General features: G+C 50.4%; 1 protein-coding gene across 3 annotated transcripts in view; it reads right to left on the bottom strand.

Moving 5' to 3' along the window:
- Positions 1–12,725, bottom strand: part of LAMB3 (laminin subunit beta 3) — a 28,955-nt gene extending 16,230 nt beyond the window's left edge. The window contains exons 1-4 of one of the 3 annotated variants that reach the window (XM_061471824.1): positions 10,607–10,702; positions 8,732–8,895; positions 7,925–7,989; positions 7,291–7,445 (exon numbers count right to left, since the gene is read on the bottom strand). In XM_061471824.1, the coding sequence (XP_061327808.1) occupies positions 7,291–7,445; positions 7,925–7,973 (204 nt within the window). In that variant the 5' untranslated portion in view covers positions 7,974–7,989; positions 8,732–8,895; positions 10,607–10,702. Of the gene's footprint in view, positions 1–7,290; positions 7,446–7,924; positions 7,990–8,731; positions 8,987–10,606; positions 10,703–12,609 lie in introns of those variants that run through there. The other 2 variants (XM_061471825.1, XM_061471823.1) reach the window with 2 other exon arrangements.
- Positions 12,726–16,057: the final 3,332 nt, after the last annotated feature.

The following is a 16,057-nucleotide window of genomic DNA, read 5'->3' on the forward strand; positions in this document are numbered from 1 at the left end:
CCGTGCTAGAATCTCCCCATCTGATACTTAGAACAAAAGAGCCAATTCCAACCCAAACCCTAAACACGACCCCATACACATGCTGGGGTAGGAGGGAGAGGTCACTTGGCCGGAAGTCCACAGTGGCACAAAGATCTCTGGTTTCCCCTTTAAAAGGTGAATTACGGGTTACACACGATGCCTTACTCCTGATACAGGCTCATGACATAAACGAACCAAGTCTCACTTCTACAAAAATGGACTTGGCTTCACCAAAACTACCTTTTTTTTAACAGAAAAACAGAAAAAATCATGGAGAATTTTGTCCAGAATTACCTTTTTGCTCGGTCTCACACAAAACCACACACGGAGTAGGTTGGCCCTGACCAGAAAGGTGATGGGGCAGCAGTGAGATGTGAGCTCAGACCATGGGCTGGTTTTGGGTCCTAACAAAACCCAGGCCTGATTCTATTCAGCCCGAGACCTGGGAACCTTTTGCAGTTGGACCGATATAGAGGAGAAATCCTCCCTTTATACTGATCTGTTTCCATAATATTTTCCAGAGTCTTTATGTTCTCTGTCTATAAATATTGCAGAACAGGAGTTGGCTAACTGCAATATTTATAACAATATTGCAGAGCAAGCAAACAGAGAATTCAAAATATATAATCATGCCATTTCCCTGGCTCTACCAACTCCTCCTGGCTCTGCCAGTAAGAATCAGAAGTAATATAATCAGGTCCAGGCAGAAGAAGTCGTTTTGGATACTGGCTACTAGCACCAAATGGTCAGGAAGCTACAGGAATTACCCACAGAAAGAACAATTCCCAACCATGATTAAACTTCACAAAGACTTTCTGCAGGGGAAAGGTTAATCTCAGCTGAATTATTCATCAGGAGTGATTCACTCATCCTTATTAGACCATTCACACAGCCAGAGACACAAGTACCTTCTAGTAGCTATCGCCCAGTGTTGGCACTGAAGCTGCAAGCACACTTCAAATGCAGTGTTAAGTGAAAATGAAGCTTGTGTGATGGACCACCCTCAGGCAGCCCTGGAATCTTCTGTCCCCCTCCGCAGTTTAGGCTTAGATTAACCCTGGAAGCAAAATTCATTTCACACCCTTGGAGCAAATTGTGAAAGCCATTGCACAAGGGGGGATCTGCTATGACTGGTGGTGACTGTGTGACCTATGTGTCTCAAAGTTCCTTGGGACAGAGGCAAGTACCAAAAATGACAGCCCTGCACCAGGCTGAGCAGAGATTTACAACGTGCACACCTTTCCCCACATCTCCCCTTCCTTTTTTACCAGCATAGCAAAAGGCTCAGTAGCTCCCTTGGAGCTGGGCTTGCCGGGAATAGACCAGGACTATGTGACAAATGAGATGAAGAGGTCACAGTCGAAGCTGGGTCACTGCAGCCCTGGCTCTGCAGCACCATCAGCAAAGGAGAAGTGGTGTGTGACAAGTGGGTAGGGGATGTGGGGCTGAAACAGCCTATAGGGAGGTAAAAGAAGTTGTAGGTCTGCGTGGGAAACACTAACTGCCCTCTGTGCCTCCAAGCTACTTGTAAGAGTCACCCAAAATAGGGGATATGGAGGCTCAGAGATTTGGGGAAGTTAATTCCTGCCTTTTGAAAGGTGATCCGGGAGGTGGCTGTTTTACAGGGAAAGCGAGCATTTCCCTCTAACAAACAGATGCACATCTTGGGAATCGTGGAGGGGAAAACCAAAAAAGCCATGCAGAAGAACAACCAGCTATTGTAAAACTGCCCATACATTACATCATGCACCTGAACACTTCTGTATGCGGGGACACAGCGCAAAGTGCCCTTGTGCCCTCTCTGCTGCGTGTTTCTGCGGCTCTCCCCCTGCTCTGACCTCGTGAGCCAGGGCTGAGCAGCCTCCCATGCCTCCTGCTCATGCCGGGGCAGAAAACCTCAAACCATTTGAAGCTGATGGACTCCGACCAAAGTATTTTAAGTAGCTCGAGCTGCCATTTTAATGCGAGTTGAGAGCCCTTGAAATAAAACCTCCTGGCACAGGAGCACAAGCCCAAAATAAACTGAAGTTATTCCTCAGCAAAAATGGGAAGCTGCTTCTCTCCAGTCATGAAATGAAGACCTTGCATAGCTGCAGGGACCTCGGGGGTCCTGGTTTAACCCAGCTGCATGGCAGTGAGAGGCACTGTGTCAGTCGGGCTCCTGGCACGCAGCCTCCCATACGGGAGCCTTGCTTGGTCTTGCACAATTAATATTCTATAGGGACAGTAATTACTGGTCCAAGTTTATCCGGGGACAGCCTGAAAAGCAGTAGGAATTTATTCATCCACAGAGACACTGAGGGTTATTAATAAATAGGGTGGGCAGCAAGAACAAGTTACCTTGGGAACAAAGGCACCTGGTAAAGCCAAGCTATGCCATTCTCTATTCCAGCCCATTCTCATTCCGTGATAATGCAGCTGCAGGACATGCCGAGCTCACAGAGCAGGAAAAGGCAGAAGTTACCCATGGTTATGTTATCATGGTTAAACATCCCAGTGAGCAACTGGTATTCGATAAACCAGACTGTGCTTCAATTTTGAAACACAGATATCTCCCTCAGCACTAACATCGAATGTCACATCCCTGCTTGGCTGGTCATAAGTGACACTGGGAAATGAGCCCCGAGGCAACACTCAACACACAAATAGAGGGCTCTGACCCTCAGCTTGGTTTTACCTGTGACCCCCAAATTCAGAGGCAACAGCAGAGATGCGGGAGAAGACACAAGCTGGAAACAAACATCCTAGGGATGGGGTTTAAGGAAATGAAGTTCATTTCTCTTGCTTAAAAGCAAGCACGTGGGTGCTTGTTTTCCTCACCCCGTCTGTTCTCACTTTCCATCTCCCCTCAGCAAAACTTCATTTAGAATCTGCCAGGATGACAGTCTGCAAACCCCCTATTGCACCAGCTCATCCCTACACCCTGCACGCATCGCCGGGGTCCTGTCTCCTCTGCAGCTTGTCTGCAAGGGAATGACGTGATGTCTCCCAGCATATGTGTTGATTTGCAGTTGTGTGGCAAAAAAAAAGGATACAGAGAAAGGAGGAGGAGGAAAAACTAATGGGAAATAGGGGGTTTACCTTTGCACATTCATTGCAGGTAGGGACAGATCCCTGCGGCAAAGAGCAGGGTGTGTCTGAAAGCCAGAATAAGGTAAGCACCGAGTAGCTGCTGTATTCCCTTCAACGGGTTGGGGATATAAATTGCTCCCTGCAAAGCCCTGACACGGTGAAGCAATACCCAACACTAGAAGCCCTGCTCTGAGCAGGGGCTTGGACCTCCTGCGGTCCCACTGACCACAGCTGTTTTGTGGCTGCATTTGTGTTAAAACCCCCGAGTCTGAGCGGTGACACTGCAAAGCAAAGGGGCTGGGAGGCACAGAGGCTTCTGAGCCTGCTCTCCCCTGTTCCAACACACCGAGGGCCTGCCCAAGCACCCCGCAGGCAGCATGCGTTGAATCAGTCCTGAGCTCCCTCCCTGACTCATGCAGGTGGGCAAGCAGATGTCCCCATCAGACAGCAGCAGTAAGGCAGACAGAAGCATTGCTCTTGCCCATAGCCTCTGTTGCAGCCATTGGCCTGTATTTTTGGAAGCAGACAACGATGACTCGGTGCTGAAACACCACGGGGAGAGATCTACAGCCCAGCCCCTGCCAGGCAGCTGTGACCAGCCATCAGCAGCAGGAAGCTCTGCCAGGCCAGGAGCTCTGCTCTCCTGCACACTGACTCCTTCAGGGTCCTCTGGTACCTCTCACCTCAGCTCCCACCTGGATGACCCCATGTAATCACGGCACAAGGGTGATAAAGGTAACTTCCCACCTTTTGTTCAGCAGGTGAGAAGAGCAAAAAAATACTCTATATGAATACTCACTTTATATAAGTACTCAATGTGAAAAGCAGGGGAGAGAAGGCAAAAAAATACTGGTCCTTGACCTTATCCAAACAATGTTTAATACCCGAAGTATTAAAAGACTTAAATAAGCTGACAAGTAACCTGGAGAGGGGCTTTGGACAAGGGCCTGTAGGGACAGGACAAGGGGAATGGCTTTAACCTGACAGGGTGGAAACCGAGATGAGAATTTAGACAGAAGTTCTTCCCTATGAGGGTGCTGAGGCACTGGCACCCTGTAGGATGTAGGAAAGAGAGCAGCAGCAGAAGCACAAGCACATCCAGCTTCACTACCACCTTCTTCAGCAAAAGGTTTCAGTGATGTGCAGGGCGTTTGTGGTACTCTGCTAAATTAATCAAGGGATGGGAGAAGTCTGTAGTCCTGGATATGTCTTTAAGCTGAAAGCATTGCACAATCCTGGAGGAAAGCAATGATCTCTCTCCAGAGAAGTGTTAATCTAGCCGGGGGCGAACACACCGCAGCAGGGTACTGCTGCCTGCAGCAGTGAAGCAAAGGCTGCACAGCCCTCATGCTGTTGTTTGGAAGGGCCAGGGCAAGTGAGGGGAATGGGACCTGCTAATCCACATGGAAGCCACACCATGCCTTCCCCCGGCCGGAGCTGGGCAGTGTAAGCTGCTCCATACTCCTGTCAAAGCACCAGACTTCGCATTTAAATAGTGAGACAAGCTAACAGGGCCTTGAATCACACCTCAGTCAATGAGATTCTTTCCACACACATCAGTGCCTTTACAGCTCCAAATCCAGGCTCACTTTATTCTTCTATTTTATGTTCAGTTTCCCCTCTTGCTTTTACCTTCTATGCTGACTCAAGCCACCATTTCCCAAGCACTAAGTGATTTCCAGCCCAGACCATTGGCCTGCCTGGCTTCCACCCCCCATCACTTCTCTTTCCATTGCTGCATTCCCCCATGCTATAAATGGCAGTGCTGTGTCCCTCCTGGATTTCACCCCACTGAGCCTACAGCCAAGGAATGGAGCAATTAGTAGTGCAAAGTATAAAGGTTAGAGGGACTTGGAGCCAGAGCTGACAATGGAGCAGAGGCTGAAATCGATGCCCACAGCAAGTGACCCACCAGGATTGCAAAAGACGACCCATGGGCTGGTGGTGGGGTCAGACAGCGTGGACCTGCCAGCTGGCACGAGGGGAGAGCAACCCCTCATCCCATGCCCTCTGCTGAGATTGCAAAACCCGCTCTAAATTTGTACCTATTTGGCAACAAAATGAGGGCAAGACTTGCAATCAGGAAAGAAAAAGAAGACGTAAGAGTTAATACATGAAATGTGATTACTTTTTATGGGATGGGACTCGGAGAATTGAGTTCAGGGGATTAATTTTTGCTTAAATTAGGAACTAGAAAGAGGGAAGGGAAAATCAGGAAATGCTGAGCACATGGGGATTTCTCCTGCAAAGCGACAAGCTGCTCTACACAAAACTCCCATTAGCCTTTACAACTGCAGAACAGAAATAAGGATCTTGGAGGAATTTACTAGCAGTAACGATGCATCTCTCATTTTAGCAAAGGAAAGAATGTGTAAGGAAGCAAAGACCCCATTGCCAAAGCTCAATTGGAGAATCCAACTGAAACTATCAGTGTTAATTGTTCCATATCTCTTTTAACCCTGATACTTGTAAGGCATGGTATAAGGAATACGAAAACAGACTAGAAGAGACAGCTGCAATGATGCTTCCTCCACAGTACCACCATGGGGCCTCATTCACCACCTCTGCATCAAACAGATCATTTCTGCTCAAAGTATATCACAGCCATCAAAGAGATGCTGAGTCTCCACTGCAAAGATTACAAATGATGCAGATGATCACAACTGAAGGCCCCTCGTAATGATCTCTCAAGACCAGACAAAGGGAATAACTAGTCCACTCCGGCTGGCATTAGGACAACCAGCTTAATCAAGCTTGTGCAGATATTCGCTTCCCATAGTATAAACCCCTCTTCAAGTAAAAGTCACTGTCAAAAGTCAATGTTAAGTGAAGATTTCAGAGCTATATTTATGTACAGTTCTCCTCAAGCATAAACAGAAATTGAGAAGGAGAAAGAAGAAGTCAAAGCAGAAATAATTGCTGCCTATTTTCCTATGCATGGGCACAAGCACCCATGAGAAGCAGCAGGGATTTGCTGGAGAGGCAAGCAAACAGCCCTGCTCCCTGGAGCAGCAAAGTGGCTCCAGAGAAAGCGAATGGGAGCCTGACTGCAGGAAAAGCCTGGCTGCAACTGTCAGCCTGGAAAAGGGCCTGACAAAGGCCAGACAGCCCAGCATGCGGGAGGATGCGATGCTCACACCCTTTAGGGCCAGGGAGCTGCCCAGCTTCACATCAACCACCAGCTCCAGCCATCTCTGAGCCCATAGAGCAGTGAAGATCTCTCCAGCCCAGCAGAACACCATCAGCTCCACAAGAAATCCACTGACTGCCACATCTTGGACTTCAACTTGAAGGGGAATTAAAACCAGAAGGCGGCTGACTCACTGGAGCTGGATTTCACTGTAGCAAACCCAGCCTCCCCGGAGGTCTGACATCTCCTTACCTCTCCAGCATCTCTCCAAAGACCCTTTCTGCCTTTCCCGCATTGAACCTGCTCCCTTTCGAACTCCTTCCATGGCAATTACAGGGTTAACGTTGCCAGACCGACAGAGAAAGGCTTTAGGAAGGGCTCCCATAGGGGACATCACCCCTGCAGCTTTTCAGCTCTCTGCTCAGGCAGATTTATCCTCAAACTCTTACTGTGGTTTGGTGGCGGCTTTGGAGCCTGGGAATCTGCAGCTGGCTGAAACGTTATCCTCCGGAGCAGGATCTGCCCCCGCACAGCCAGAACAACAGAAAACAGTTGTTCGGTTCAGGAGCTTTTCCAAGTCTTCGTGAAAGACCTGAAATGGTCTCATTTTCAACAACCGAAATACGAGTTGAGTTTAGTTTATAACTAAAATGGCTGGGGATAGGAAGGCTTGGGATATATTGGAGGCAAGAGCCTCTACTTTGACTCCTGTGCTTCACACTGGAGCTTCGCTGCCCTTTCCCTACCACTGTGTTCATTGAATGGTTTGGGTTGGAAGGGATCTTAAAGCTCATCCAGTCCCAACCCCTGCCATGGGCAGGGACCCCTTCCACTAGAGCAGCTTGCTCCAAGCCCCTGTGTCCAACCTGGCCTTGAGCACTGCCATGAACGGGGCAGCCACAGCTCCTCTGGGCAGGTACTGCAATGACCCAACACAGTCGGAAGGGGGATAAATACCTGAAATGGGTTAAATACATCCCTACAGAAGAGCAGGAAGGACAGGACGGGTAAAGCCATTGGCATCCCGATGCAAGGTTGAGGAGCATGGAGGAAGGAGGTGAACGTACCTCTCCATGGGGTGTGCAGTACGTCTCAGGCTTGGAGAGGCCACATGTGGAGGATGCTCTCAGGAGGTGGGCTCGTCCCAGGAGGAGGTCTCCGGCGGGGGGGTAGCAGGCACCATGGGAGCAGGCTTCCTGTGCTCTCAGCACCCATGGGGCTGCTGCAGCAGCAGGAAAACAGGACACAGGGCTGAGCCAAGGTGGCAGAGACATCAACCAGCACGTCTGCTGGTCCTACAACACACCAACTACCAGGTCATGCCTGGGACAAAGCTACAAAATGCAGACAGGACAAAGGTATTTTGTCCCTGAGCTACCTTTAGTTTTAATATGAAAAAGGCACTCTTTAAAGGGCTTTGTACTAACGGTTATTTCTGAACACTTCTTTGCCATGCCCCCAGTGTTGCTGGGATGCTCAGTTCCCTGCCCATCACACTGAACAGTCCTGGCTGGTGTCCCCTGTTTCCCTATATAGCCAGCCCTACAGACAGAAAGCAGGCTGTTACCAGCACTATTAGCAAATACCAGTCTCCCACCTGCTGCCAGAATACTCCTACTAACACAAAGCTTACATTAGCAGCGTTTCTATTTAGTCAGCTTTCCCCATATCCTTCTAGAAGCACTACCTGGTAAGCCTTACCCAGGAGGACAAATAATGCCCATGGCCAAAGCTGGCAGCGAGATTCCATTCCACCAAGGACACACCTAGGGAAGAATGTGCAGCATGAGCAAAAAGGAGCAGAAAAGGCCAATCTCAGTCCAGGTCCTTCCCGCTCCTTCTCAGTTTACAGGGAAATAATATTAATTGATCCACAAGAGAATAACATGGGTGAAAAACGAAAAACAAAGAGGAAAATCAGACACTCAGATTGTATTTTTTGACGCACAAAGAATCCCAGCTTATCATCTGACTCAGGGAGCGTGCACAAGATTCTCCTAAAGTCTGTAAGAGATCTTCCTCTTCCCAAACGCTGTCTTTGGATCTTTATGTTATTGCCGAGGTGAACCACAGGTACCAGCTCCCAGCAGAGCTGTAATTGCTGACTGCCCGGCTCCCCAGGGACATCAAAAAGCCACAACCCCAGCACCACGATCCGCATGGGCAGGGAGCTGGCGCTGATGCCAGGTCCCAGTGTATGGCTAGAAACAGTGCCCTAAGCAGCATGCACACACCAGCATACACACACAGACACACACACCCCCCATATAACCCCCTCTTCCCAGGCACACCACACTTTCTGTTCTCCGATCCCACTTGGCCCTGTACTTCCAGAATCTATTCACTTCCAGAGAATCGATTCCAGATCAAAACCTGCCAGCGCACGCCACGGCCCAAAGGCTCCTTCTACAGAAAGAAGAAACCCATAAAACCCATTACAAAGTGCGTCCTGCAGGAGAGCCCAGAGGAGGAACAGCTCCAGCACATCCCGGGAGCCAGAAACCTCACCTGCCCTCCTCCCTGCGTGAGCAGCAGCACCAGCGCCGGTCCCCACGGCGTCCCTGGCTCACAGCGAGGGCTCTCTGCCCTTCCTGCAACCACAGCAGCCCTCTGAGTGCTGGCTCCTCTCCTGGCTTTTAATCAGCAGCTGCCTCACCTGGGAGAGAAGGTGCCTGTGGGTGCAGTGATGATAAAGGGAGTGATTCAGGGATCCTCAGACACACACACCCAGTTACTGTATAACTCCTGACAGCTCCCAGACGGGGCGCGTGGCCGCAGGCATAAATCACTTCGCATGAGGATGACGACAGCAGGTAACCAGCAAGTGAAAGCCCATCTGTAGCCGACCCACCTGGGACTCGTGTGATCTCCCACCACTGGGACATCACCAAGGCAGCTTGAAACCAGCTCCCTCCAGAGCTGCCGCACACCTTGGCACCAAGTGATGCCCCCAAAGGTGCACCCACCCTCTCAGACAGGTTTTCGTGTCGTGCTTAGCATCACGGTGGCAACAGCAGTGCTGCCATCAGCACCTCAATTTCATCATTTAAAGCCTCATTTGGGATGTCCACGTGAGTTATAACCTCACTGTCTATTCACGCATCAGACTTCAGGCTGAAGGCGACCTCGAGCACAGACCCAGTCTCCTGTCTGCAGCGCTGGAACTTCTCAAGACACAAAATGACTTAAGATGAGCTTGAGCGTTACCTACAAAACACAGTCCTGCGACCTCACCTGCTGTGAAAAGAGTCAAAAAGTCACGTTTATTAAGAAACACAGCTCTTGTTTGGGCACCTCGCTGACAAGGAGCCCACATCCCCTACTTTGGACCTAATTCAGAGCTCTCTTGCACTTGACACATTTCAGTGGTCACTGTTGCTTTACGTGAGTATTAATAGAAACAGTATCATCAGTTTATTTGCTTTTACAGTGCCATCCAAGTAAAATTTTAACAAGACTGTTCAAACCGGTGACTGCTCCGTCAGCGCTGAGCTGCAGCTCACACATGGAGCACACATACATCCCCTCTCCCAGCGCTCCCGGGCACTGCTCATGTGCTGCGTCTCAGCTAGAACGCAGCTTTTCCTCCTCAGAACAAGCCTGTTCCATTCACTTTACTGAAATGACCCCACAAATCACATCAAGTGACTCCGGATCTTTGCTCCTGCTGCTTTGCTGGTGTGTGTTAAGCTCCCTGCCCGTCCTCACGCTGAGGATGAGGAGCTCAGCTCGCAGAGCTGGGGGAAAAAGCAGCCCCTCAGGCTACAGTGCCTGAAACACGGGCTTGGCTTCCACCGAGGTGTGCCCCAGCGCTGGGTGCGCCTGCCCTCACCCGTTACTGCTCAGCAATGCGGTAACACCACATTCCTCCTGCAGCCAGGATGTCTCCTCCCCGTCTTAGCCGGCAGCAGGAAAAGAAGCAGGAAGAAACACTGCGATGTTTTACAGAGAAACGGCGACATAAGATGGGCTGTGGGGTGCCCGCACCATTCCCACAGGCTGGTGGTGAGCAGACCCAAGCACATTGAAACTGTCAGCAGCCTGAAGTGTGAGAAATCACATCAAACTCCCTAAATCCCTCCTCTGGTGGGGGGACCACGCTACAGGAGGCAAAGTGATGCTTGCTGGACATGGCACTCTTGCAAACCTTGGCTAAATGGCCGCTGCATGTTCTACCTGGTTTAAAACCAGCCCCTAAACCACTGGTAGGCAAACCAGGAGGTTGAGTCTCCTCTTGGAGAGACTGTAAATGCCACCTACTGATGCACAACCAGCTCCTGCCAGAGCCAGCAATGCTGAGCATCAATGCTCTGAAATGGTGATGCTCCACCCTGAATTACTGTAAAGCAGCTCTGTCACACAAACAGGACTGGAAAATCCTACCTCAAACGCAAGCTGCTTCAATGAATTATCCAAAAGAACTCAATTCAGCCTTTCCTCCTCCAGCCTGGGCCCTGGGACTTGCCAAAGCAGGTAAAACATCACCCGGGATTCCAGGCTCTGCAAGTTGAAACAAGACCAAAAGCAAGGAACAGTCTCATTTACAGAGCATCTACTGCAAATCAATACAGCATGAAGGCAAAAAAGCAGCTGTGATCAGCTGGGTGCTCAGGGACAGGGGGTCCCAGGCACAGTTCTGTGTCCCAAGAGGACACGGGAGCTCAAATGCTGCTCCGGGCTGTACTCTGCCTGTTTCACCCTGTACAACGCAGTCCTGGGTTCCAGGGAGTGAGGCTGTGTTACAGATGGAGGCACATCAAGGCAGCAGGGCTGGCTAAATACAGAGGAGACAGAATGGTAAAAAAGCACTACAAAAACTGCTGGAGCAATCCTCTGTGATCAGGGGCAGGGACAAGAAAGATGCTCTCAGGACTTCCAGTGCCTTTGCAGTTTAGCCTGAAGCTAACCTACACCAACCTGTGCTGAGCTGGGGCAGAGCCCTGGGTAAGGTATTCCCTGGAAAACAAAACCAACCAGCTCCTGCAGGAAATGGTGCTCTGGGTCACCGGACATTCCCTGCCCTAGCAATGTGTTAGGGGACAGGACTCTGCTGGAAGCACCTTCTCCAGGATGGGATGCACAACCTGCTCCTGCTCCACACTACAACACCGCATCACACTCAGTGATGTTCATATGGGCATCATCATTTGAGCTCATGCTCTGTGGTGCATGCAAGGTCTCTGCTCAGCAGCTTCTCTGTCCCAGAGGTGCTCTTCAGAGGCAGAAAAGCTCCACATCATGCAATCCTGGACCCAGAGCAATGGACGTTAGAAGAGTTCAAGCTGTTTAAAAGCTTATCTCCCCCTAAAAAGGAGGGGCACGGAACATCCCTGCCAGCTGAGGCACGTGTGTCACTCACTGTCACAAGCTCATGCTCTTCAACACTAATACCTGCCAAGCCTCTGCTTTTATCACCAGGCTCCTTCTCTAGGAAGGCTGCTGGAGCCCTGCTGCCACGTGAGGTCAGGTTCCCTGCACTCTTCCTAGGCTCTGAGGTTTCTGATGGAGCGGGATGCATGTGGTGGAGGAAGAACTGAGAGTTCATCAGCCTTGGGCAGCTCCCAGTGGGAGCTGGGACATGAACTGGGAAACAATCCTGCTCCAGTGAGAGCAGCCAGAGTTGAACAGGATGTGACTCCTGTGTGAGTGGCTTTGTTTTACTTCCTCTGATCTGACATTTGCTTTGTTTGGATTAAAGGCTCAGGAGCACTTTACCTCTTTCCAAGGACACCTTCCTCATGCAGCAGCTTTCCATGTAGCTCTTGAGGTGTGACACCAGTTAATCAGCACTGACCAGGCTGCAGTGATGCTGTTCAATCAGCTTTTACCTTCTCTCCCCAGAGCTCAGAGGAACACAAAGCGAAGTGGAAATCAGGAGCAGGGCACTGAGTGCAAGAACACTTAATCTCTTGAAACACAAAACCTCCATTAAGGAAAAAGGATGCTAAATGAGTACAATTGTATAGCTGGGATGAAACCCCAATGCTCTCCATCCTTAGGCCAGGGACAGCCTATGTGCACCTTGTTGTGGAAACATAAGGGGCAAAAACCTGGAAGGCAATATGAGACCTGGAGCTGGAAGCACTTAAGCTGCATGGGAATAAGTCAGGGGTAAGAAATGCTGTCCCATGTTGTAACTTTTATTCCTGATTTCAGGAATGAAAGCATGTTTCCTTCCAGCCAATCTTCTCCTTTCCCATTTTAAGTAAAAGCTGACCAGCAAAGCCACCTCCCCACTCCAGCCCACGACTTAAAATACTGTGTTTGCTAATTGCCATGTTTTCTCCTAAAAGCATTTCAGGAATTCCAAATGAAATTCCAACTCTCATCCTGAAAACCCTACACACAGAGGCCTCAGGGGTGACTGGTCCTCCCCAGCACAGGACCTGCATTATTTGTCCTCCTGGGTACTTAGGAGCTTCCTTTAGGCCAGGTATGCTCCTTAACACCGCAAGTGCAATGGAAGTCACACTGCTTTCTGCTCCTGATGCAGCTTGCTCCTTGCCCTACCTGCTAGAATTAAAACACAGGGCTTGCAGCACGTGTGGCTCCATCCTGCCGGGGCAAAGTACAAGTGGTTTGCCCCATCTTGGCTCCCGTCCCCAGGCTGGAGCAGGGAGCACAGCCCCTCGTCCCAGACCACATCACAGAGCTCATGCTTGTCACAGACAAAGTCCAGCAGGCCCTGACCCTTGTCCACACACGGCTGTGGAAGATGAGGCAGCACATCTTCACACCTGAGCAGCGCTCCCACCAAGGTGATGCTGTGCCACGTTTTGAGAGCTGTCACCAAGAGGCAGAGGTCAGCTCAGTCTTTTGGCTCAAGTACCTCTGCAAAACCCAAAGCCACAGCCTGGGCTAATGGAACAGGATCTCCGGTGGCCATGGAGGCCAAGCTGCCACCTGGTACGTGGCAGCCTCCCAGCAAGGGCAGGATGGGCCCCCAGACTCACAACTCTGCACAAAAGCATTACAGAAGTCTCCATGCAGCTTCTCTTCTCCAGCCTGAACAGCCCCAGTGTTCGCAGCCTGTCTTTGTATGGGAGGTGCTCCAGCCCCTGATCACCCTCGTGGCCTCCTCTGGACTTGCTCCAACAGCTCCATGTTCTTATGCTGGGACACCAGAACTGCATACAGTGCTCCAAGTGGGGGCCTACTCAAGTGTCATCCTCACACCATGGTTGCCTCCCATCAGCTCTCCCCTGGAGCTTCCATCACGCACCCGCAGCGTGCCCAGCACCTGCCCAGGGCAGGCATCTGCCATCACAGAGCTGTGCCCCTGCCAAGGAACACAGCTGAAATCAGAGCCGAGCCCTCACCAGCCCTTCTGCAGTGCTGGAAACGCTCCCTGCAAAGGGCAGAGCTCCCAGTGCTCCCATTCCAAGGTTATCCCTGTGCAAGACGATCCACCCCAGCAGGAGAGTTAAATGTGGGTTCCTATGGGCAGAGCTGCAGCGTGGCTTCACCTGCAGCCTCCAAAGCCGGAGGCGGGATGCAGAGCATCATCTCCCTGAGCCGCTCCAAGGGGACACACATCCCGGCCTTCCCCAGGCCCGTGATATTCAGGTTAAGCCTGAGGTGCTTACGCTGCTTGGCAAATTGAGGCAGAGCTCTGCTTCCACATGACGTCCGACTCCAGCAGCAATCCCAGCTACAAAGCCGGGTTTAATCAAAGTTGCAATTAAACCTGACAACCTCCTTGTGCAGACTCTCCTAAATAAGATTAGGAACAGCTAAAATTAGTCTAATTTAGTGTTAATCATTAATCCTTTTATCCACTCTTAATCCAATTTAAATGTCCACACAAGGAACTTGCACAGACTTTGGTACTCAAATTTGAAACAAAATTAAATGTTATTTAATTAAATCACCACAATCTGAGTGCTGCTGTAAGAGGTGTTTGCCATAGATGACTATCAGCCGCTTGGGTAACCCTCAGCATCATCTCTGTGCTCATCCCATGGCTCCACATCTTTGCACTGGGGGTTTGCATGGGCATCTCCATTGGTATTTAATGAGTAAAATGTACCTTTCCCAGCCTTCAGGTTGGAAAAAAGACCTTCAAATGTAAGGTTTAGGAGGGTTAAAAAAGGCAAGACAAAACCCAAAAAAAACAACCCAGAAAAACCACCATCAACAACCTTTTTTTAGGCAAAACGTCACGATTCCAACACTTCCCACTGACCTTTGTTTCTGGGGCTGTGCTCTGCTCTCTGCTGTTTGTGCAGGGCCCCAACAGCTCAGCACCGCTCATCCTTGTGAGGTTACAGCCCATCTTAACACCCCAAATTGCTGGCAGCCTGGTCATGCAGCCAACCCTGCCGGCAGGGATGGTGACCCAGAACTTCTCCTGTCTAATTGCTGTCTGCTCCAGCTAGCTTTCCTGCAGTGGTCGGTTTTCAGAGCCTTGCAAAAGAGAAAACACAGTCTGAATGCAGGAATCAGCTGCAACCTCTGCTGCCAAGTTGGCAGAGAAGATAAGGACCTTTTATTTAACGTAGAAAAAACCCAAACCCAGACACTGAGGTGGGACAGACGAGTCTTTAGCAACTTTTACAGCCACTCTTGCAATCAGTTTCCTAAGCACATTCAAAAGCCCGAGCTGTCAGCAGCAGCCTTTCTCTGCCTGCTCTGCAATGATCTCCCGGGCAGCACATGTGCTGCGGGGGGGGGTAGGGGAAGATGGACGGACGTGCGGGATGTGAGGAGCGAGGGGTGACTCATCCCAGAATCACTTAATTGCAGAGAACATTGTGGGTTGGAAGGGGCCTTAAAGATCATCTAGTTCAACCCTTCTGAGGGGTTTAGGGCAGAACTTGGGTAGGATCAACCCCGCAGGGCAGTCCTTCGGAAAGGAAAGGTGTGCAGATCCTCCAGCACAAGGAAAAAGGGATGCAGCAGTTCCTCAGAGCCCTCCTCTGCCCCTTTCCCTTCAGCTCCAGCTTGCTTCAGGCTGCACCACATCAGGGGTTACAAACAGCCCTGGATGCCCCTCCAGGAGATCCAGCCTGAGGAGCCACCAGCAGCCTCCTTTACAGTGGGAAGGCTCCCACTGAGCTTCACCTCTTTCCACACAGAGCCAGGTTGGATGCGGCTTGGAGCAAGCTGCTCTAGTGGAAGGTGTCCCTGCTCGTGGCAGGGGGCTGGAACTGCGTGAGCTTTAAGGTCCCTTCAAACACAAACCACTCCGTGATTCTGTTATATACCCACCACTCTTTCAAGTGCTGATACTGTATCAACTCACCACTATATACTATACACTACCCTGGCAGAGCAATTCCCATCATCTCAACCATTACAGATCAGATGAGAAATCTTTCCAGATGCCATCATCTGCCCTGCAAAACCAGAAGCTGTAAATCTCAGCAACTTCTTTGTGGCTTTAGTAACTTCCATATGCATTCTGGTTCTTCCAGCCAGAGCAGTTCATGTGCATGGATGGAGCCACGGGTGGGAGCAGATGATGCAACCTGCAGTGTGCTAGTGATGCAAGGAGCTCCGGCAGCACGCCAGGGAAAAAATGTGATAGTGCAGCCTTCGGTTTTTCCCCAAAATGGAACTACTCCATCCTTTAGATGAATCACAAGGAGTGACACAGCGGGGGGTTACAGAGTTTCCCCATCAAATGCAGGAAAAGTGAAAAGCAGGGTTTTAACAAGTTGCCTGTAACTTTCACTAGCTTAGGAATTGGATGCCCCATCCCTGGCAGTGCTCAAGGCCAAGCTGGATGGGGCTTGGAGCAAGCTGCTCTAGAGGAAGGTGTCTCTGCCCGTGGCAGGGGTTGGGACTGGGTGAGCTTTAAGGTCCCTTCCAACACAAACCTGATTCTATGAA

The sequence above is a fragment of the Pezoporus flaviventris genome, unplaced genomic scaffold (genome assembly GCF_033815535.1).
Source record: "Pezoporus flaviventris isolate CSIRO_AGI_PZ_B2104156 unplaced genomic scaffold, CSIRO_AGI_Pfla_v1 ptg000069l, whole genome shotgun sequence".
Taxonomy (NCBI): Eukaryota; Metazoa; Chordata; class Aves; order Psittaciformes; family Psittacidae; genus Pezoporus; species Pezoporus flaviventris.